This window comes from Euleptes europaea, chromosome 8 (assembly GCF_029931775.1).
Source record: "Euleptes europaea isolate rEulEur1 chromosome 8, rEulEur1.hap1, whole genome shotgun sequence".
NCBI classification, from domain to species: domain Eukaryota; kingdom Metazoa; phylum Chordata; class Lepidosauria; order Squamata; family Sphaerodactylidae; genus Euleptes; species Euleptes europaea.
This window is the reverse complement of record NC_079319.1, coordinates 40,633,507-40,647,667: the sequence shown is the minus strand read 5'-3', so window position 1 is coordinate 40,647,667 and position 14,161 is coordinate 40,633,507. Positions and strand designations below refer to the sequence as shown.

Here is a 14,161-nt window from a genome sequence, read left to right as displayed (position 1 = left end):
CCACCAGGGGTCACCATAAGTAAGCTGTGACTTAATGGCAAAAAAACAACGTTGACCATGCTACTAATTGTTCTTTTAAGTATTCAATTCTATTGTTTATTTCATTGTTGGTCCTTTAATTTTTATTTGATTGATTCTTAGGATTGTCAGTTTTTTGCCTTAGGCCTTGAAACTCAGGCTTTGGGCGCATTGTCAGGGCAGAAAGATGAAACCTGAGGGCCATCAGCATGCCCACATATTTGGCAGCTTCTTTAAAGACTTCTAAGTATACCTGCTTGTGATGACAGTTGGGTATGTAAACTGGAGATTGGTGGCAATACTCTGGCACAAAGAACTAAACTACATTTCATGTTCACGGCATATATATTTTTAATTGTGTGGTTGAATATCACTAGCTCTCTCTTCTCCAAAGCCACATCCATTGAATTTACACATATTAAGGCTGCACATGATGTTATGCCCCCACCCCCACACTAGTTGCCAGCCCACCAGCAGGGGATGGGTGCGGGGTAGGGATGCCAGATCCAAGTTAGAAAACTCCTTAAGATTTGGGGGTGGATCCTGGGGAAGACAGGGACCTTGGTGGGGTACAGTGCCATAGAGTCCACCCTGCAAAGCATCCTTTTTCTCCAGGGGAACTGATTTCTGTAGTCTGGACATGAGCTGTAATTCCAGTTGATTCCCCAGGTCCCAACCTGGAGGCTGGCATCCCGGTGCAGACCTGACAACTCTCATGATACATTTTAAAAATTGTTTTAACTTCAGAATATCAAAAACCATCCTGATAACCACTTTGTCTAAAATATTTGTATCCCACTTTCTCAGTGAAACAAATGTGCTTCAGAATGGTTGATTTGCAGTGGAGGTGGTAAGGGGAAGGGGGCTCTTAATAATGCCATGGAGTTCAGTCACCAAAGCAGCCATTTGCTCCAGAGGAACTGATCTCTGTATTCAGGAAATCAGTGGTAATTCTCAGAGCTCTCCAGGCTCCAACTTTGGTTGGTGACCCTGTTCCTTCACAGTACAGACTACCCTTTCTGAATTACATTTGCCTAAAAAGAGCAGCCATCAGATTTTCATTGTACACACAGGTATGTAATGTGTAGTTCTACTGTTAGCCTCACAATGTCTAAATCTGCAAATTCATGCTATGTGACATTTTAAGACTGACAGGATGTAATACAGGTGCAGTGGCTTGGTATGTGTGTTTGTGAGAGAGGTGTAGTTTCTGGTCATTTGCTATGGCTTGTAGTCAAGTCCTTGGCCACATGTAGGATTACAAAATGGCAGCCCTCGACAAGCAGTATGTTAGGGCTTCTTTCTTGTTAGCATAGATGCCATCTAGCAGTTGTTGCTTATTGGTAAAGACACATTTTTTGGTCTCCAATGGACAAGCTAACAAGTTCTTTCTTCTTCCCTGCTGCGTCTAAATGATTCATATGTAGCACTCTGAAGTTCAGACTTAATATTTTATAAACTGCTCCACAGTAGTTTCTCTAAACACCACCCTCAGCTAGGAACAAATGAGAGGAGAGTTACCTTGAGAGCCAGAGTGTTCCAGACAGAGATGCTTTCTATTTTCTGTCTCTGAAGAGAAAGTTTGCCCTTTGGGAAAGGGGGGGAGGCACAGCTAAAGTGATTGTGGCCAGCGAGAACTCACTCCCTAATTGTAAATTCTTTTAGACTAGTGTTTTTCAAGGAGGCAGAACATTGTTCCCCAGCAATGTTCTGTTTAGGCGCGCTATTTTTACACAGCAGTGTTGCTGAAGTAACTGCTGGTGATTTTTCTAAGGAACATAATTTGTACTTTCTAAATCTAGCTAATGTTTAGAAGGCATTCAGTGTGAATGAATCACTAACTGACTCAAATGTGTGTGGCGGATTCCACAATGGATTTGGGACACAGTGTTCAGTTATTAATACAGACATTACCTGAAGCCCAAAGGGGCACATTTAGAATATTCCAGTGTTGCAGCTTAACAATCATTTAACACTATTTTCATGTTACCGACTAACAGTTGATTCAAACATCAAGAATGGGAGTGTGTATAAGAGTCGCTTCAAATGCCATGAATTTGGGGAGCGGTCTGGCAGTGGTATTTTTCTTTTGAAAGGAAGTTTTAAAACAGTTTGGAGGCTCTGAGGTATAACTTCTATAAAAAAGACCCTGGGAGAAAAACATAAATGCTGTGTACTTTCTGAACTCCAGCCTATTAGGTTTCCCCCACTCATGAACACATGAAGCTGCCTTATACCAAATCAGACCCTTGGTCCATCAAAGTCAGTATTGTCTACTCAGACCAGCAGCGGCTCTCCAGGGTCTCGGGCAGAGGTCTTTCACATCACCTACAGTACTTGCCTAGTCTCTTTAACTGGAGATGCCAGGGATTGAACCTGGGACCTTCTGCATGCCGAGCAGATGCTCTATCACTACCCTCCCCTCCTGGGTCCTAATCTCTTGCTCCCCATCTCACCCCCTTATCAATCTGATTAATCATAAAATGCAGCCTTTTAAATGGCATTTAAAGATGCCAAGGTTTCTGCTGTGCTGTAACATATGCATACACTTACCTACGCAAGTTAAGATAGGAGATGCTTAGGTCACTGTGCTTCCCAAAGGCAACCAAGTACACCACCACAGAACACTCTGCCAGACACCTTGTGCAAAGAGAATGAAAGATGAAATGGAGATGTCTGTTGGAATAAGACAAAATCATAGAGAATATGTCAGCCAATGACTATTGCTCATGATAACTAAGTTGGATAGAAAGGATACCTGTAGGTACCAAGTCTAGGGCCAAACAACAAAAGTAAACTTTTATCTTCATCAGCTGTTTATAAGGTTTCAGAGTTATCTAGGTGGACAACTGTTAGAAATCAGATTGCTCAGTTAAGCTATGGAATTTGGTTGGGATTTGATTTGAACCAGTAATGCGTTTCTTTTATGTTCCTAAAAACCATCTTCAGAAATCGTACTTCTGCAGGCAACCTGCTGTAGATTGCATCACTCAAAAAAAAAAAAAAAAAAGTACAATGAATTATTGTTTTGACTAGCAGGGAGCGACAAGGAACAGAGACCACAGTTTTGGTTTAGCTAAGTCAACTGCAGCAGTCCAGAGTAGGAAGGTGCTCCAAAAATTGGTAGAAATATTTCATGAAAGTGAGCTTTAAGTAAAATATACTCCAGGCTCTCTAAGTTATTTAATTGGCAAAGTAGTAACATAGCAGGCCTTTAGAAAGAGATGTCCATTTTGGTGTGTGGTAGCACCTGGTCCAGTATTGACTCTACTAGAGCCTTCAGTAGTAGCCTGTATGTGCAGTTATACTTTGAGCACCTAGGACTGCGAATGGCTGATAACTACCTCTCCTCTCCCAGAGATTCTTGAGCATCTAGCAGTGTCTATGTTCTGGCCTTTCTATGCTGTGACTGTAACAGACATTGTAGTTCATCATGTGACTCTTCCAGATTGTTGAAATCCTGGATTTGGAAATTCTCAATGCATTCTGGAAGAACCAACAGATGAATAGTGATACACATCACGGAAAGGCATAGAGAAGAAACTATGGGGATATTGTTTCAATCCAGTTACAAGTTATAAGTGAAAAATGTAAGACTGCCTTCCCAGCATTCATTCTATCAGTTGGTTTTGTGCCTAAAGCTCATTGACTTTTGTAGGTGCAGTGCGGTGGGAATCAAGAACTAGGTTGAAGGATCCAAAGCATGATGGAGTCTGCAGTTGCCTGTTCTCAGGACATGCATTAATTCACTGTTCACTTGAGCCTTTCAGCCAACCTAACCTAACCCTACTTGATTGGGTAATATATGGGGAAAGTAGAAGCCAATAGCCCTGACCTAGGTAGCCCCAGGGTAGTCTGATCTCATCAGATCTCAGAAGCTAAGCAGGATCCCTGGCTAGTATTTGGATGGGAGACCTCAAAAAAATATCAGGGTTGTGATGCAGAGGAAAGCGATGGCAAACCACCTCTGAACGTCTCTTGCCTTGCTCAGGTTATATGCTATTATAAATGATGTAGTTTTTGTTGTTAAAGAAGTAACATACATTTGGGGTTGATAAGTAAATATTGATATATTTCAATTTCCCCAAACATTTTTGGTTTTGGGGAGGAACTGGCTAAAAAAGAATCCTGTTTCTCCCCACAATGGATTCAAAATTTCTAGACATCTTGAATATCTGCTTAGACTTATGAACATAAGACCTCTAGGGAAATGAAATGATGATCAAACGTGTTTTGTTTAAGAAAAATTAACAGCTGTACTTTCCTTTTAGGTCTCAGTCGGTGGTGGAACCTGGGATGCTGAAACATGAAGATCAGAATGAAAATGAGAACACCCAGCCACTGCTGGCTCTAGACTGAGTTTGAATGAGCCCTGACATACCAACGCATCACCAGACTTCAATAGTATAAGGAACCTACGAAGCAAGAGACAGGTTTCACACATATTAATACACATTCAGCTTGAAGTCAGGTTCTCCATCTTTGCTGAGCAAGTAAGGATCATCACCAGCCATCTGTCTGTGTGGCCAAAGCCAAAGGGGACATTCCTTGTGGCCCAGAATACTAAGCTAGAGAGAAGAGTCTGATTGTAAAACAGAGAATGTGTTCTTTCCCCCACCCTTTTATGATGTATAAATATTAACGGTGACTGAAACAAGAAGGACTGCTTTCTGTGTTCACACAAAGATATATCAGCTGAGGTTATCTAAGCAGGGATGCACTCCAGTTTTGTTAAAATAAAATTTAGATCAAGTAACAGATGTTAAAGTGAAGGTGTCTTGAGTTTAAATATTGAAGTAACGGGCTTGCAGACCAGACAGAACGCCTCTAAACCCTGAAGTTTTTACAGAGCCCGCCCCCTTTTTTCAGTAAAAATTGCTAAGCAATCACCAGCAGAAAAAATGGCCAGCTCTGCAGTAAGTGATCCCATCACCCCCAGCAACTCACAGAGACCGTTTATTTCAGCCCCCTGGGGAAAAAAAATTATTGTGGAAGTCCCTATAAACCTGTCAGCTCAGTGTAATGAGCTGAGTGGGAAACAGACACAGGCAATTTGAAAAGCAATTATTTAATTTTAACAATGTGGGTTTCTTTTTTTCCACAGGGCAGAGGCAGTATGTGGGGTAGATGTGGTGGCTGAGAAAGAGGGAAGGGAAGTGTCTGAACTCACTGGAAATGCTTATTAGTGATTAATGTTCCACTTCAGGTCCTTTCATTTAGGTCACTCCTGCAAATGAAAGCTCAGCAGAGCTGTTTAACCATCTTCCCTCCTGCAATCAGTTAAAAGTGTAGCCAGAGGGCCTGGCTGACTGTAGATATAGGCTATGCTTAATAATGGAAAGGGAAAACTTGGAATGAATTATTCAATATGCCTCCATTAGAAGGGAACTGTGGAAAAAACGGGAAAATGTAGAACTGAAATGCCAAAGATCAGTTTGCTTTTCTTATCTTCACTCTATTTGCAAAAAAAGAAAAAAAACACCACCCCAAATTCCATCCCTACATTGAAATGAAAATAAATAATAAAAAATTCCACTGTTATGAACATTTTTTTTTTTTGCTGTGGCTTTATTTTCTGCAGTCGCTATAAATTTTTTACAACTGTATGGAACAGCCATTTGCAATCTGTTACAAAGCACCACATTGTCAGAGAGGGATCACTCACTGTCTTAAGGAGGACTGTGTAACTCAGGGGTGGGGAACATCAGGCCCGGGGGCCTTATAAAGCCCGTGAAATCATTTGGTCTGGCCCCTTCATGGATCCTGGCAGATTTCTAGCTCAGAAGGATGTTGCCCTGCCTGAATCTCTTGGGCCCAGCTGGGGACAGCAGAGCTCAAAAGCGAGTCGCTCTATGTGGCAGACACTCGGAGCCGTCTCCGGTCGTGCCTCTTGGCTAAATGTCTGACCAAATATAGCAAACTAATTTTTAAGTTGATAATTTTGTATGGCCCGCAAATGATGTTATAATTATCCAAATGGCCCTTGGCAGAAAAAAGGTTCCCCACCCCTGGTGTAACTTATTGCTGGTACTTAGAAGCAGTGACATCACTCCTTTAGTTTTGGCCCTTGGTAACGAATCAAAGTATGATGGGCTCCTTCTAAAGGTCATAATGTTTCCCTTTTATGTGTATCTTTCAGAAACTGTTTTGTCTATTATTTAGAGCTGTTGCTTATACCGAGTTCTGCAAATAGTATAATTTAGCCATAATGTATATTATCCCCAAAGGCCAAATAGATATTGAATTTGATCTCTCTTGGAAACTTACTGCTTCTTGTAAAATCAGTGACACTCAAGTAAAATAACCAAGCTTTTATCTTTTCCACAGTGAAAGCAGCCTTGGACATCACTTAGAATACTTTTCAGCCCTTCTCCTGCTGTTGATGTAAATGTGCGAACAAAACAAACAAAAAAAGGCAGTGTTTGTAGCAGGTTTCTGAATTAACTGTTGCATATGCAGGGAGATTGATTTACAATTGTATTTCAACTTCTGTCACTTTATAAGGCACATGTGATTTTGGATTTAGCTGGCTAGCTAGTTGCTTATGTTGGCCCAAACCAAATTTGCCTGCTAATCTGCCTTTGCCGTAGGGGCCATGTCATTCATAACACAGAAAATCAGTTTGCACCAATGCCCCTTTCCAAGAAAAGTATATTGCATTTAACTACTATTACCAGGGGCTTTATTTCCTTACAAAACGATACCTAAATGCATTGTAAAATCTTGAGGAAAGGTTGCAAGCATTAAAATTTTAGTTAAGGATCTGTGAAATTTATTTCCAGAGCCCAATCATATTCAGAAAGCTTTGTGGGAACACATTTATGGTCCTCTAAGTTAGTTAATATTTTCAGCTCAGATAATAAATCTGAAATTAGAGAAAAATAAGTAGCACTTCAGTCTTTTGGGATAAAGATAGACTCACAGTATAAAAGGGACAGTCTTTAGGAATCTTGCTGCAGCAGAGGTTTGGCCTCAAACAGTGTTTGAGGTTTCTTCCAACTGTATTATTAAAGGAATGTTACTTTTCAGCGTACTTCTTACATTAGCTCTTTGAGTACAGAACTGTGAAAAATATATGGTGCCTACATGGGAAGGTCAAGGTCAAAGCATGTATAATATTTTATATTTGTAAAGTTTCATGTATGTGTATTTTATTTCACCAGCTACAGCTCACAGAAAGTGGCACTTTGATCCCTTATTATCACTGCAAACCCCAGAAGAAATTTCAGTGTTGAAGTTGTTCTTGCAAAACAATAATTCACATTAATTCATTGAAGGCACTTACGTTTAATTCACAACAGAACAATATACCATGACACAATGGGCAACAATATAGTGGGCAACAATATACTTGTATGTGAATATTGGGAGAAGATTGGTTCACTCTGTTTGCTAGTCACATAATCCTGGTATCTACTTACAGGCAAAATTGAGAGAATGCTGAAGAATACCAAAATCCTCAGTGCTACAACTCTACATCCCTTTCCACATTTTAATTTTAGTTCTTAAACTTGCACTTTGAAAGGTTTAAAGCAACTGTTTAGAAATGTTCTTCATAGGACTTCTTTCCATTCACAGAAACTAAAAAACCCTGGATTCAGTCTTCATAAAATACTGGCTATATTTTTTCATTAGAAAATAGCATTTAGGCAATCTGGGCCCGAACAGGTTTCCTTACCTAAAGAGTATTTCAGTAGTACCTCAGTAGTTTACCTCTAAACATTTCAAATATACAATTCTACAATCTGCTATAATGCATTAAATCTGAACAATCATATGTTTGAGTCATGAACTGTGAGTTACTCACAAGAACATGTCATACTGTTGGCCATAATTTAGAGCAGGGGTCCCCGCCATGGTGCCCATTGATACATTTTCTTGTGCCAACCAAGTGTTTTTAGAAGGTGGGTGCAGCAAGATGGGGCTTTTTGAAATTGGACACATTACATGGACATTTTGAGGCCATATAAAATGGGTATTAGAGCATATTCTAAGGTCAATATTAAGTACTTCAACCCGTTGACATGACTCTATCACTAAAATAGCCTTATTTTAATAACACTTTAAAAAACTTCATCGATTTTGTAAGGTTGTATTTCAACATTTTTATTTCTACATGCAACTGTATCTATAGTGATTTTATGCCAATAAAGGATGATGTCAATGTCAATGGGTCACTCACTAAAAAAAAGGGGCCCTGAAGCTTAAGCTTCATTAGTTTCATAGTAGATCTACCACTGATAGCAATAGTTGTTGGTGTGGGCAGTGGGCTGGCACTCACTGTGAATGAAAACAGAAAATTCTAATCTAATCCATTTTCACTGAATATGAATGAAAGTGTCAATCCCCTCTTATTGTTTTAGACAGATGAGCTGGTGTGGTTGAGATTGCTGCAACCATGCCACAACAACCATGCAAAATCTTTCTTAACCATGGCCACCTGCAACAAGAAAAACTGACCGGAGTTGAGAATGTAAAGTTTGTACAACACTCGAAACGTAAGGCTCCAAATATGATTCCTTCCCCAAAGACTATTTCTCCACTGCAGAAGGCACACATACCACAAAAGAGAATTTGCTCCACTGTAACTGGTCCCAGTTTAAGGTATTTACTTTGCCCTGCAGAATGTCTCCCAAAATTAATCTAGCATCAGCCCCTGAAAATGTGGCAGAACATATATGTTCCATCACAGGGCAGAACATAAAAATGACAATGGCATATTCTAAGACAGTATGTGCAACTCCCATTTAAGTGAAGGGTTGTCTCTTGTTTTTGTTTTGTTTTAAACAGGTGCCCAGCAAACCTGGAGGCAGAAGCTACATATAGTTGGAAAACTCAGTGCACTTAAGGCTTAAAATACTTTTCTATAGCAGAACTAAACACCATTTAGCATGAATGGAACATGGGCTAAAGATTATTTGCCTCCCCAGTTGGAAGAAGAAAGCCATACTTGGGGAAACTAAGCATTGCTTAGTCACAAGGTTTTGTTGTAGCTAAATGGCTGTGAGGTGCCGTTCTTGCAAAACAAATTAAAAGAAAGTTAAAAAAACAAAGTGGTTGATAAAGAGCAAAAACATGTCCATACATTTGTGGTAGAAAAATACAATTATCTATTAAAAATACAAAATAGAACCACCCACTCACATTATCTACAGCTCACACTAAAAATGTTATCAAAGTAGATCTAAATGAGTTACTATGCACTCTGACAAATCTCCAAATTGCCTGCACAATAAGTGCTCGTGCATGACCTTTCTAAGATGGATATGTTGACCGTGATGAAGGATGCAACCCACCAAGCATTCCTGCAGTGCAAGCTTCCTTTAATCGAACAGAAATGGCACATTATCAGGCTCTGGAAGATGTCATCATGCCTTGCATTTGCACGTAAATTTTGGTAGTTGAGTGAGGAGTACAACAAGAGTATGCCAAAGCACTGGTACAGATAATACAGGCCCAACAAAACACTGGCACAGGAAGTTCTTTGGCTGATACTGTTTAAGGTATCTGTTCTTGCAGCATGATTACAGAGCTATCAGATCAGTGCTGTAAAATGGTATAATACACAGGGTTGAATGCTTTGAAGCTTTCCTACAGTTCAGTTTTTATAAGGGCAGCATTTTCCAATGCAAAATATAGACCTCAAAGGAGAAAGCGTCTAGCACACTGGAAAACGGCTCCTTCAAATGGCTGGAAGGGTGCGTCGCTGCTGTGCTGTTAACTCTGGATGCCAGACATCCACAATGAATATTAGACGATAAGTACTGGCGCCCTGCCAAACTTCATGTTCAAAGGAGTCATCAAAGATGAGGACCTTCCCTTCTTCCCAGCTCCTGTAGGAGAAAAACAGGACATCCATGATTTGCTACCTGTAAATGCTTGAAAGATGTTCTCTGACCATGGTTCCATTCCAGAAGGAGACCCCAGGCAGATAACCACACTATCCTAAGTTGAGCTCCCTCGCTCTTGGCGGGGGTAGCTTGATCATCTTGTAACATGCTGCTAGGAGGGAAGGAACATCAAGGGCTAACGTTGGATAAAGTGTATGGTAAATTTATCAGTAGTGTTGTCCCATAATCTTCTCATGGAGCAAGACACATAGGGATAAACATATTAATCTGAATTGTATAAATATCATTTGCCCAGAATTTGATACAAGGCTTTTGTGAGTCCATCATGCTGAGCTTCAATATATCCTACTATCACCTTTTTGCATGCCTCTCTACAGGTGAAACAGTTGGTGTATCCTGAGGATTTCCTCATCCCTCCAAAGGATTAGCAGTTACTTTGGAAGTAATTCTTTTCCCTTCTTCTCTCCAGCCCCCAATTCATGGATTACCCTACTGATGCACAGGGCATTAACTGACTCCATTCATCACTCACCTTGTCTTGATGTCACCCTAAATCTATGGTGATAAGAAGTAATAGTCTCTATAATTAATCTCCGATGAGAAGATTAAGTTTTAAATACTGCAAACACTCCTGGACATCTCATTACCATAAAGATTTAGACTACTGAATGAAATCCAGGGGAGAGCAATAAAACAGAGGAAGCAATCAGAGGAAAGGATTTAACTAAACAATGCCCTGCTTAAGATGCCTTTGGGGTCTGGTTTTAAGTAAATTCAAAAGTCAACCCTGAACAGTTTGGCTATATTTTGACTAAATGAAAATACAGCAAAATATGATCATCAAGAAAGGATAATAGTTATCCTCAATATACAACAAAGAGATCCTTTAATATAAAACAAAGCCAAAGAGCACAGTGTTGCCTGGGCTATTAACTGGCCTCATGGATCAATTGCTCAACAAATGCAAATAAATAGTTGTGCTAAGATGAGGAAAGGCAATGGCAAACCACCTTGTAAACAAAGTCTGCCTAGTAAACTTTGGGATGTGATGTAACCCCATGGGTCAGTAATGGCCCGGTGCTTGATACCTTTACCTTTAAGATAGACGCTGGAAAGCTACCAAGCCTGAAGCATGCTGGTTTGCAGCCAGTGCTCAATTTTGCACAGCCATAATCATGGAGAGTTATGTTTCCATATCGTCAGTTGTTTTCACTGTTAACTAAAATGAAACTTGGTCATGGTAACTGTCTCATTTTGTATCAAATATGGACTAAAATTTTGGTGACTGTGCGGCCTAGATAATGAGATTTACAAATTGCTAACTATGCTGTCATTGTTGTTGTTAATAATTATGTTGTTGTTGTTGTTGTTGTTGTTATTCAAGTATACCCTACAACACTCGAAATGTAAGGCTCCAAATATGATTCCTTCCCCAAAGACTATTTCTCCACTGCAGAAGGCACACATACCACAAAAGAGAATTTGCTCCACTGTAACTGGTCCCAGTTTAAGGTATTTACTTTGCCCTGCAGAATGTCTCTCAAAATTAATCTAGCATCAGCCCCTGAAAATGTGGCAGAACATAAAAATGACAATGGCATATTCTAAGACTAGTTACTAACTCCTTACTAGTTCTCTGAACAACATAGTTTTCCCCCTCCCAGCCTACCCTCCCACCCAGATGCTAAGCTCTAACATATTGGATAAGATGAGGTGGTGCATACGTTCTTGGCAGTGATAGCTAATGGCTCCAGCATTAGGGTTGCCAGCTCTGGGTTGGGAAAAAACCTGGAGATTTGGGTGTGTGTGTGTGCAGCCTGAGGAGGGCAGGGTTTGAGAAGGGGAGGGACTTTAAAGTTGTATAATACCATAGAGTCTATCTTGCAAAGCAGCTGTTTTCTCCAGGTGAACTGATCTCTGTTGCCTGGAGATCAGTTGTAATCCCAGGAGATCTCCAGCCACCACCTGGAGGTTGGCAACCCTACTACAGCACTGATGTGTGTACCACAGTATATAAATGAAGTATGTGCTGGGAAGAGTCCCCAAACTGCCTCATTATTAATCTCTGAAAAATGCCTGTCCTCAAAATATTGCAAAGTTACCAACTATAATGGGTTTTCTGATTGCTCTGAAAATTTTTTACGACATGTTCAGAAGATGATTGGTACATGTGTTATTTTCCCCCCAATTACCTCTGTGTTTCCTTTTCTCACCAAAGCAAATGCTGCATTAAGGCCCAGGTCCTGGATAGTGTCCAGGTTACCAACTGCTGGTAAAGAGATTTTGGCAGACAAGTTGTGCGAGACAGCATTGAAGATGGATGGTGAAGGGTAGTTTTACCAATGGTTCCCCTTCTGGCCTCATACTTATCAAAATGACTGATTCTGGAGTAGAGGGGAAGAGGGTGAAAAGTTCTGGACAGCACCAAAGACCCTGATGGGTGAAGAGTTCAGCTTCCAACCCACTGCATTTGATTCCCCCGCCATGTGTGTCCATGTGGGGCAGCAGGCATTCTAAACAGCTCCCCCAAAATATCTAGAATTCTACACTAATACTCCTCCCACAAGTTGCAGCATAACAAATTAACACAGATTATAATATGCACAAGAATCTTACACAATTTGCTTAATTTATTCTAAAATCTATACTTAGGCTCTCAAAATGCTGCAATGTTTTGGCATAAGAGATTATACCAAATAATCTTCTTCCACATTATTATATGCTGACAGGTATGGTCTTTACAGTGGTTGAACCTTGTCTGGCTGATCAATAAAGTGAACTGAATTGACAGTTATGAACTCACTTACAAAGTTGGTCTAGAACATATGCTAAAAACATTTGAGGCAACATGCCAAAGACTACAGTTCACTACAAACAACAACACAACTAAGGGGGTTATGTGTTAGGTAATAGATGGATTTACCATTGAGTTTTAATTATCTCAGTAGATAGTTCCAGGGAACAAAATAAAGGAAAAGGCATTAGGCAGTAACAAAACTAACAACATTTCTAGCTCATGCAATTTTAATATACTGCTTATGCCCAGAGATAGAATGTAGTATCTCCTGCTACTACTACTAACTGGAAAGGTAATTGCCACACCTGATATAATAATTCTGAAGTGTGAGGTTTTGACAATATAATATTTTCTTGAAATATGTGAAGCCTCCCTATACTGAAACAGACCATCAAGGTCAATCCTGGTCTTTTATGCAAAGGTGTTTCACTCGCCATCACCCCTCCAATGACTTTGGGTCTTTGTTTTGATTATGCATGCCATTTCCGACCGTCAGAGGTTGCCTTACTCTACCCCTGCCTTTCCCCACGTTTTGCCTGCATTTTCAAATTCGAGATAAAACAGGTCCCTCAAAACAGTAAAAAACGGCATACATAATCAAAACAAGGACCCGAAGTTGTTGGAGGGGTAAAGGCGAGGGAAACAGCCATGCATAAAAGACCACTGTCTACTCAGACTAGCAGCAGATCTCCAGGGTCTCAGGCAGGGGTCTTTCGCATCATCTCTTACCTGGCCCTTTGGAGATGTCTGGGATTGAACCTTGGACCTTCTGCAGGCCAAGCAGATGCTCTACCAGTAAGCCACAGGCCCTTCTTCATCCTCTTTAAGCCTACTTAAGGTTATAGCCAAAGCTGGGCTTCCTTCTCTTAGTTCTAGGGTGCATTTACTGACAGAATCTCCAGATGAATTCAGCTAACAGCCATCCTTCAGACACACAGACAAGAATATGGGAAGAATCCAGCATTAGGGCCAGTTTTCCACCCAAGTGATCAAAATACCTGATTGGGACTCCACAATGACGTGAGGACACCAACATACTTCCTAGTCTCAGTGTATGCCTGTCCTAGCCTTCCAGACTGCCATCAATGCTGCCGGCAGGTTTGAGGTAAGTTCTGAAGTGCTGGCAGCATGCTGAGGCTTGAGTCACTTGCAGCAGGTGGTGGTGAGTAGGAAGAAGTGACAATGTGGTTACTCCTGTTGCCGCCCCCTAAGATCAGGGACTGTCAGATCCAAAGCAATCCCCTGAGGCACCTGCACTGCCACTGTGGCTCAGCTTGCTAGAGCTGACAGGTATGGGGCACACCTGTCAGTACATCCTGGATCTTCATCACTACCAAATCCAAACTGAGCCCCTGTGGTTCCACTCACTTGGGGTGGTTAAATACCCTGAACAGGTCCAGGATATCTGTTTTCATGATGGTCCTCTTTGTTAAACTGAATCATGGCCTGCAGGGATATTTTCCTTACACTTTTGAGAAAGGTCTGTAACAAAACT

The 14,161-nt window shown here is 40.7% G+C and overlaps 2 protein-coding genes across 2 annotated transcripts in view; one reads left to right on the top strand and one right to left on the bottom strand.

Moving 5' to 3' along the window:
* The window catches only part of CLVS1 (clavesin 1), a 79,138-nt gene extending 74,318 nt beyond the window's left edge, over positions 1-4,820 (top strand). The window contains exon 5 of the mRNA XM_056854115.1: positions 4,290-4,820. Within this exon, the coding sequence (XP_056710093.1) occupies positions 4,290-4,377 (88 nt within the window). The 3' untranslated portion in view covers positions 4,378-4,820. The remainder of the gene's footprint in view (positions 1-4,289) is intronic.
* A 4,864-nt stretch (positions 4,821-9,684) lies between these two features.
* Positions 9,685-14,161, bottom strand: part of ASPH (aspartate beta-hydroxylase) — a 124,475-nt gene continuing 119,998 nt past the window's right edge. Inside the window, exon 28 of the mRNA XM_056854910.1 lies at positions 9,685-9,851. Within this exon, the coding sequence (XP_056710888.1) occupies positions 9,701-9,851 (151 nt within the window). The 3' untranslated portion in view covers positions 9,685-9,700. The remainder of the gene's footprint in view (positions 9,852-14,161) is intronic.